The sequence below is a fragment of the Chaetomium globosum genome, genomic scaffold (assembly GCF_000143365.1).
Source record: "Chaetomium globosum CBS 148.51 scaffold_1 genomic scaffold, whole genome shotgun sequence".
NCBI lineage: Eukaryota > Fungi > Ascomycota > Sordariomycetes > Sordariales > Chaetomiaceae > Chaetomium > Chaetomium globosum.
Window position 1 is genome coordinate 1,933,905 of NT_165976.1, and position 9,197 is coordinate 1,943,101.

A 9,197-nucleotide genomic window follows, 5' to 3' on the forward strand; every position below is an offset into this window, starting at 1 on the left:
ATGCTTCCCAAGCTTTCCTCTCTCCTCGCCATCCCGGCTCTGCTGGCCGCAACGGCTGTGGCCGCACCCGCCATAGAAAGTGCCCGCCGCCCTTGTCGCACGGGATGCTTGCCCGACGACCTCTCGGTGGCTCGCCTGGTCTTACTCGACGACGTGGCGCGCCACCACCACAGTGACGAACGGCTGGTCATCCCTCGGCTCCGTCACTTCCACCAAGACCGAGGAGGAGACTCGCACCATCAACACCAGGACTACCATCTTCTCCCCGGCCACCACGACACTCCCGGGTGAGCTACCCCCTTCTCCTCTCTCCCTTCTCCCCTCTCCCTTAAACGCCGTCCCTGTTCCAGTCCGCTAATACCCTGCCCACAGCCACCACTTTAAGCCCCACGGTAACCGACGGGACGGCAACTTATACTTGGTATACCGTCACCGAGACTGTCACGTCCCCGGGGGTATGCGCCGACGCCACTCTGCCAGGTGACGACGGTGACGCACACCATCCCCAGCACGACGCACGTCACATACACCTACGATCTCTTGTACGTATCAGCCCCCGGCTTTTGTCACGGCCCAAGGTCATAGCAGTAGGCATCTGCCTGTATAAAAGCGAGTACTGACCCTTTTCCTTTCTTTTCCCCTTTCGCTAGCTACGACACGACGTGGGCGAGCACGACCGGCCAATGTGAGCACCGTCACCAACATCCACTTCACCACCCACACCTTCACCGACACCAAGGCGGGGACGACAGTCTATGAGACAACCATCACCAAGCCGCAGACCGGTTCAGGGCGGTGGACATTCGCCATCGCGACCGGAGACGAAAACCGTTTGGGGAGAAGGGATGCAAGTCGTACGCTTGCCAGCAGCAGTAGGGGCGAAACAATGGATGTGAGGAATTAGGGGGGGAAAAAGTCAGGACTGGCGTCTATTGCCATATAGAATCGCGTGTAATGCGGAATAACCCACACCTGACCACCCTCTTCTTCTATCCACTCACACCTGCCAAAACACCTCCAGTTACGTACCATGTAGACAGACAGCCATCCCAGCGTCACGAGGCTGTCTTTTCAGAGAAAACCCACGGTCTAGACCAAGCCCACCGCCATTTCCCCGCGTTAGGCGTTAAGGTCGGCCGTAAACAACGACCCGCAGCCGGCTCCCTCGGCGGCTCTCTTGTTTTTTTGTGGAGTGCGTACATACACTACATATACCTACCTAGGTAGATACATACTGTGTCGGACGCACCCAAAGAACGCCTCACCTCCCTCCTCCCACGGCAAGTTCCGCACCTGCCTATTGCATGTATGCAGGTATGGATGGATGGATTGGGGATGGATGGATACACGACGGCACGCAAGCCTCCTTTTTGTTTCTGCAACCTTTACGGGGCTATGGGAAAGGGGAGAAGGGGGGGGGGGGGAGAAGGGAGGTACACCGCCTTGATGTGTCTGTCGGCCGATACGTGTGTGACCGTCGGCCGCGTCCCCGCCACGATGGGCGCGGGATCCGCGGGAGCGGTGCCTTCTCTACTGTGTGAGGGCACAGCCTCGGCCGCGAGACGGGCCGCTGTCTTTTGTTGTCGTGTCCGTTGTTCCAGTTCTGTCTGGAGTGTTGTCGAGGTCGTTTTGACACATTTTTTATGACTTCGTTTATACCGACGCCTCCAGATTGATATGTTTATGTCGTCGTCTTTCGTATCTTCTGCAGCGCTCATTTACTAGGTACCATGATTGTCGCCTTCGTAGATACCACCCACCTTAGCTAATCGGTCAGCAATACCTCGGAGGGGGTTGTCTAGCATGCCAGATTTCATGACGACGAGCGGGATTTAACTGGTCGAGCCGGTAAACTCTCCTCAACACAAGATCGTAGCATTCCGACAACTTTCGCATGCGCGCTGATGAGTGGGGGGGAAGGTGAATCAAAGAGCTGTTCAACGCCCGCCTCGATAGGCAGCCAGTTGCCAACACCTCGGGCCGAAACACACACGCGATGGGCGCAATCCCGATCGTTATCCAGACACGGCAGGTGCGGAACCACGGGCATTAATAACGGCCCCCCCCCCCCCCCCTCCTTTCACCCTTAACTCCCATGTGGGGTTACCCGAATCACACGGGGGGGGAAACATTCCAACCGGGGCCGAAAGCGGGGCTCCTGCGCGGCCCAAATCTCGGCCCCCGCCCCGGGTTGCTGTCCGGGGTGGGTTGCGTGATACGGCACGGGCGTTTCAGCTGGTTTAGCAGCTCTCGAGTTCTCCCTCGCCTATGTGGTGACGGTGACATCCAGCGCCTCCTCAGAGACCGGCCCAGGGTTGTACTGTCGGGTAGTGCAACGGGCCGGGACTTGGCCGGTCTCTTTTTGTTATTTTTGGGCATGAAACGAATGGCCCGGCAGTTTGGTGGTGGTGGGTGCATGCAAACACAAAGCCATCCCGCGAAACGAGCCAACGGCGCAGGGCCACGATTCGATGCAGCGCGTGCAGAAGGGGATGGCGCAGGGGCGGCTTGATTTATAGGTCGAATGGTTTGGTTTGGTTTGGTGGAAGTTCTCCTGGGGGGTCGGAATCAAATAGTTACTCGTTGTAGCTCGTTTAAAGTAAGGAATCGAAAAGTGTACGAAGTCGAGTCAAGCTTGCGAGTGTGGGATTGCGGGGAGGGGGATCTGGAACCGCTGAACCGTTACGAGTCATCAACCCAGACATCACACCCACTTTCGGGCCACTGACACCAACAAGATCCTCTGATCTGATCAGTGGGACAATGAAAAAGGGGATCCCGGCTGCAATCTCCGCCATGTTGGGTCGAGTTGGGACTGGCGCTAACTTCGGGCGAGCCGCTGGGGTTGGTGCCCGCTCTCGAGCCGCTTTTCATTGAGCCATCGGCTGCCTGCCGAGAGATTTACACAGGAACGAACTAACTACACTAGTCCCAGAAGATCCGTTGAAAGATGCGAAAGATGGGAACCAGGGCCCCGGGTTCTTGACAAGTTTGAGCAGGCACTGTCATGCGGCCAATCTCGGGCCGACTTTCCATTGGCCGAATCCAAGCCACGGTCACAGCCCCACAATACTTCTGCAACCCCACTGGATCTTCCTCTGCACCCCCCAGAGACCCCCCATTCCCAAAGCGTCGGCACCGGCTTCGCTTGCGATCTGGCACTGTCTGGGCATCGACAGATGCGGGCAAGCAGCGTCAAACAAAGCACCAAAGCCCAGGGCTGAGCCGTACGTTAAACTGGGGTTGTTACGTCAAGCCTCAGGTTAACGTGCACTGTCTTTCGATCTTGGAAGAGTGACTGACTGACCTTCATGACGGATTTCATTTCTGGATTCGGTAGTCTTCTTGCAGGCTCTCTCTCGGATTTTCCAGGGTTCCAGGTAGCGCTGTCTGAGACCAGACACCATCTTCTGCTCAACCAAGGCACAGGAGGCGCCAGCTAGGGCGGTATTGGCCCGCCGAGCCTTCTTGGCATTTTCCGCGCTGGGGGTGCTCTCGCTGGTTCCTGTGCGTGCACGCACCTCACTCTCCGATGGCTTGGGTCGCCCACAGGCAGCTCCCAAAAACCCCAAAACGGGTTCCACATGACCCACAGTGTGAGCAACCCAAAGGGCAGGTTTCCCGATTCCACAGCCAATAAAAAGACCCCAGAATACATCCTCCCGGTTCATTTGACCGCTGAGCCCGGCGGCATCCTTCCCAAAGAAACCTCGGGCGCCCAGTTCAGGAGTGGCCTCGGCGAGGGGCACAGGGCACAGGGAGAAGAAAAAACTGGAGGAACGGTCACGGACGGGGGAGCTGTGAGCTTACCAAGACAGCACTTTGCTCGACCGAGACTAGGGCGTTTGGCATTTGGGTAGACCCCCCCGGCCTTAGTTAGAGCTTCGAGTGGTTCTTTCCTTCTTCTGTGCGAGCTGGCGCTCCTGCTGTGCTTCCATGCGTGCGCGTTCATGGTCCAATTCCACAAGGCACTTGCTCACTAACTACAGTAGGCGGCAACGGGCAGCACCTTTCTTTTCTTTTCTGCAATTCTCGACCCATTCTATTGCAGGCACGTCCACAACGCCTTGTCTCGGTCCAGTTGCCCTTGTTGGCCCCGGCTGTGACCCTTATTCGGCACTTTAGCGGCTGATATTGATGAATTAGCGTTAACGTTACCACCATTCGCTTCCCAGTTTCCCGACTCGCCCGTCTTGTGTGGTATGCCTGCCATCTCCCGCACCCGCTGCCACGGTTCACCCGACCTCGACTTTGCATGCCTTGCCTTGCATTGCATTGGCTCTCGACTCGACAACACACCAGGACCAGTGGAAGACACCTTGACTCCCCAGGGCACACCCCAGGGCAGACCAAAAGAAACAAAACATATCGACACACTGTACTTTGTACCTACCACTGCCTCCATATGCACACTCTCAGCATCAGGCAGGGTCAGAATCAGCATTAACTAGCGTCCTCGACTCGAACCAGCTTCCTCCAAAGAGGCCACCCCGAGTTAGCCCTGTCGTGGCCGCCAAGGCGTAGAGCACATGAAGCACCGACGCCTTCTTAAACACGGCGCTTCCCAATCACCACCTCCTTTCTTCGCCCCGTCCGACTACGGCGGCCTCGTACATCCCGTTACTTCTTTGCGTCGCCGGCCGCAGCCGGTCTGGCTCGCCTTCCATCTATCACCATGGATGCGCGCCTTGCCTATGGGTCCCGGCCGGGCCCTGCACCACCACGGGAGGGCACCGACGGGGTGCAGGTGCAGGTGCAGGTGCTTCCAGAAGAAAACGCAACAGAGGAAGAAGAAGCACAACCAACACCAACACTAGGCCCGGGCCCGCAATCCGGGGAGCTCCAACAACAGCAAGCCCCATACCTCCACTTTCAACCTTCACACACACCGCAAATATCCAACCTTGGTCTACCGCCGCCAACCGACGCAGATAGGACCGTCTCTCCGGGACGTACGGTAGAGAGACTGGCGCGCAAGCTGAGCAAGCAAGACCTGCAACAACGGCATCAGAGTCGTACTAGGCACCGCCAACGGCAAACGAAACAACCAACGCCTCTGTCGCCGGCATCGACAACAAGCGTGCAAACTCAAGCCCCCGAATTGCGTAGGTTTCAGGCCTGGGCTGCGCACGACGCCAACTGCCAGTCGCCGCTCCCTCCACCAACCCCGTCAGAGAATCACGCCATTCCATGCCTTCCCATTCCCGCGCTGGGCGTGGGCGAACCCATCGAGATTGACGAGGCCTATGTCGAGCCAGAACAACCCGAGGATCGGCGGCTATTGGACGTGAGGCGACCGCGACGACAAACAAGTGGCCAACTTCGACCCTCCGCCCGCCCCGTCGACCACCGCTTGGAGGGCATGATTGCGGATGGGACACAGTGCAACGTGCGCAGCGAACCCCAGCCGATACTGACGCCAACACCGATGCCGGCCCCATCTCTACCGAAATCAGGGTTGCAATTAGCCGATCCGGGATTTATCGAACCCGACCCCGAATGCGCCACTGCGGACCCGGGCATAGAGATTGACGAGACGGACCCGGGCGACATGTCCGCTTTTCGGGACGAGTTGCTCGCGCTGGCTGAGGGTAACACCATCCCGCTGCGGTACGCCGCCGGACCTGGCGGCGTCAGGAAGTACACGGTCGGCGGCGTGGCCCTGCGCTACCGCCTATCGGCTGACGTCGCGATGCGCTGCGCCAACGTGGTTCGTAGCCGCCCAAGAATGCGCAAGCGGGCCAAGTCTCGATATGGGAGCGCTACCACCTCGGCCGTTACGTCGCCCGCCATGTCGTCGGCTCAATCACCACCCCTACCGCCGACTGAATTTCCGCTCTGACATTGAGCTCGTCATTTTATTTTGGTTTTCTTTTTTTTTTTTTTTGGTCTTTTTTTTTATGTTTTGTTTTGTTTGTGTGAAGCGGCATGTTATATACCCCTCTTCGTGTCCCGAGCTTTGCAGTCTGAGCTGGTTTGAGGAACCATTTCGGGAGTTTTAAAAGGAGTTCGCAAAGGGATCTGGCCCCTTTGCTGTGTCGGTGTGGGATTGCATATCTACTGCATGTCTTGGGCGTTTTGCGGTTTCGGATACCATGGGGATTGGGGAATCTTACACGGGGAGAGGTTACTCATAGACTGGCGGGGGCTTCGCAAGCCATCACAGACCGGACCAGGGTCATTTCACAAAGCCATTTATTTCTATACCTGTACATACCTTTTTTACCTTCAACGTCGGGGATCGACAGGAGGCTCTGCGACAATGTACAAAGGAGCTGCTCAAAAAACGCATGTCAATTCATTCATGGCGGCAAGGCTGAGCTCCCCGCCGCGCTTTTTTTGCTCCCGCACGCCGTCGCCGCCCCGCTCTGCCCTGAATATAACTGTGTTTGCTTGCTTGCCAGCCAGGGGCTCTTCAAGGGATAACCAGGACAACGCGGTGGCAAGCCCATCTCTATTTATTTAGCATGCGAGAGTGCTCCGCCTCAACCTATATCTCGGTCGGTTTCATCTCACCTTGCGCCATCACCTGATTGTTACAGGATTAGCTCACGCGACTAGGGAGTGCTTGTTTTCCCCAATGTTTGTCCCCTGTCCCCGCCAACACAGGGAGAGAAATAACGCCAGGAAAAGTGCCGGAGAATCCCGGGCTAAGGGGAGGACAACCCTCCTGACTCCCATCATTCCAGTGCTCGACCCATCTTTGTCCCACTGCAACGGACTTCGCTCGGCCACCTCCGCCGAGCATCAAGCCCAACAAAGCATGTCGGCGCTTCTTTGTCGGGTTAGTGAGCTCAAACCAGCTCCCCACCACGTCACTACGGCCCCCGGACTATGATGATCCGGCCGGTGGGAAGGCGTTGGGTTTGGCCAGGCTTGCAGGATCAGGATCGTGACGAGTCTGGAATGCATGATCGTCTCGAGGCAACCCTCCATTCCTGGCAGGGCCAGGGTACCTGCGTCGACGAGACTCTGTCTACAAATGTCTTGGATACCCCCCGTCCCCCCCATCCCCTTCATATCTTCTGTTGCTGTGGTAAGCTGAGTGGATTGTTGACTTTCCCGTCAACCCCTCCACCTACCCCCGCGACACCCCCTTTGGCTGACATGGCCGCTTGGAAAACAACAACCCTCACTCACACACACACGCACATACAAATACCCAACAACAAGCTAAAAGAGCAGCCCCAAACAACAACACACAAAACTACCACCCCAGCGTACCATCACAACGGCTTGTGACCCTCCAACAATGGCTGGCGTTCGGGGAATGGCTTTTACGGCGGATGGGCCACCCTCCTCGGCGAACAAAGAGAAGGGCGGCTTCTGCTGGCACGACGCGGGCGAGGCGGGGTCGACGGATTTCTTTGATCAGTATGTCGAGCTCGGCGACTCCGACGCGGAATCTGCCTCTGGAGGGGGTGGCGGCTTCGGCCACTTCGGCGCTTCTGGCCTGTCCGACTCGCCACACCTGTCGTTTGGCCAGATGCTCCCCCCCAGCGGTGGGGGGACCCAGGGACCTGGGGCTCAGGGACATATGATGGCAGTTAATAACAACGACGGGGGAAGCAATAGCAACGCGGCCAGCTCGAGCTCAACAGCAAGAGACTACCGGCCACGGCAGCAGTTACACCCGCTCCATCGAGCCTCGACAAACATGACGGCCTTCAGCAACCCGGAGATCGAGGCCGACAGGATGTCCTATGGCAGCTTCGGCGAGGCGCCGGGCGGCGGCGGCTCCATCTCAGACTCAGAGCTGTTGAAGCTCGAGGGCTTGAGGATGGGGTCACCGCGCATCCAAATCCTCCAGTTCTCGGCGTCCGAGCCAGCGTCGCCTCCATCCAAGGCGACCAGTCCCCACAAGGCCAGCCGTCTGGAAAACTTCTGCACCAAGATCCGCAACAAGGCGGCGACGCTGCAAGGGTAAGAAAGTGGAAGGTCAAGTCTGAGCCACTGACGTCGCCCCACGGTTCCGGTCATGTTGACTGCGCAGTTGGAACCTGCGAAGGCGTCTGGTTGGCAGCGGCCACAGAACCCGCACATCTCCAAGTCCCAGCTACCGTCCCCACCCCTCACCAGCGGCATGCCCAACGAGGCGCAACGGTCTGTTTCCGGCAGGGAGGCTAGTTTTGTCAACGGCTTCCTTGATGATCCTTTCAACCACGAACTGCTCAACGGCCAGTTCATACCCCCGCTACAGCTCAACGGCACCACCATACCCCAGACGCCCATGTCGACGCCTCTCATGGACGGCTGGCAGCTTCCCATGGCGGTCACGGACGGTAAAGCGCTGTGGACCGCGCCGGCCACGTATTTTGGCAACGGAGACGCCAGCACTTGGTGGGATCCGTCGGACGCCATGGACACCGATTCGCTCCCCATGTCGTACCACGCTGCCAATGCCCGCAACACCTCCCTCAACCTCACCATCCAGCTGCAGCACCAGCAGAGCTTCGAGTACCCCGCGCCGCCGGGCACCGAAGACACCACCACCGCCACCTTCAACCCCAACGGCCTGATGCTGCACATGCCTCAGCCGCGGGGCATCCCGTCCACGGTCCCGCAGAGTGACACCCATCATCGCCTGACCCGCGCCGACCACCACCGCCGGCCCAAACCGCGTGCTCCATCCTCGGGCGCCCGCCACCACCAGTACGGCCCAGGCATGTCCCCGCGTAAGGGACGCGCCGCTAGCGGGGGCGGCGGCGGAAGCGCCAGCGCAAACCGCATCGCCTCGCTGTCTCCATCGCCCAAGATGCCCGCCGCAGCGGCAGCCGCGCCGGGGCCCAACGGCAACGGCCGCCTCCACCGGCGCAGTGCGTCCATGCAGACGCTGGGCACGGCCGCCGGCGACCCGAGCACGGCAATCCGCAAGCGCAAGAGCTGGACGGGGGCGGCGCACCTCGTTCCGTCCTCGTCGTCGCTGCACCACCAGTACCACACCCTCGCCGTGGCGGCGGCAGCAGCGTCTCCGGGCCGCCTCCCCCGCGCGCCGCCGTACAACTAACGGCAGCAACACCTTCCCCATCATCAAGGCCCGCCTCCCTCACCTCCTTCCCAGCCCCCCATAACCATCCCCACGGCCATAACCACCGCCACACCCACTCCCAACCCCTCAACCACCCACACCCACACCCCTACCCCACCGACCCAGTAAAAAACAACAACGAAAACAATACGGGCAGTAACAAAGATCG

The 9,197-nt window shown here is 59.0% G+C and overlaps 3 protein-coding genes across 3 annotated transcripts; all 3 read left to right on the top strand.

The window, feature by feature from the left end:
- On the top strand, positions 1 to 904 carry CHGG_00639 (uncharacterized protein; the record flags this gene model as incomplete). The annotated part of the gene is made up of 3 exons (XM_001219859.1): positions 1 to 287; positions 373 to 455; positions 672 to 904. 3 exons carry the CDS (start codon positions 1 to 3, stop codon positions 902 to 904), a joined length of 603 nt encoding a protein of 200 aa, XP_001219860.1.
- Positions 905 to 4,675: 3,771 nt separating this feature from the next.
- On the top strand, positions 4,676 to 5,842 carry CHGG_00640 (uncharacterized protein; the record flags this gene model as incomplete). The annotated part of the gene is made up of 1 exon (XM_001219860.1): positions 4,676 to 5,842. The coding sequence occupies one exon, from the start codon at positions 4,676 to 4,678 to the stop codon at positions 5,840 to 5,842; it is 1,167 nt and encodes a 388-aa protein (XP_001219861.1).
- A 1,410-nt stretch (positions 5,843 to 7,252) lies between these two features.
- Positions 7,253 to 9,007, top strand: CHGG_00641 (uncharacterized protein; the record flags this gene model as incomplete). The annotated part of the gene is made up of 2 exons (XM_001219861.1): positions 7,253 to 7,923; positions 8,080 to 9,007. 2 exons carry the CDS (start codon positions 7,253 to 7,255, stop codon positions 9,005 to 9,007), a joined length of 1,599 nt encoding a protein of 532 aa, XP_001219862.1.
- Positions 9,008 to 9,197: the final 190 nt, after the last annotated feature.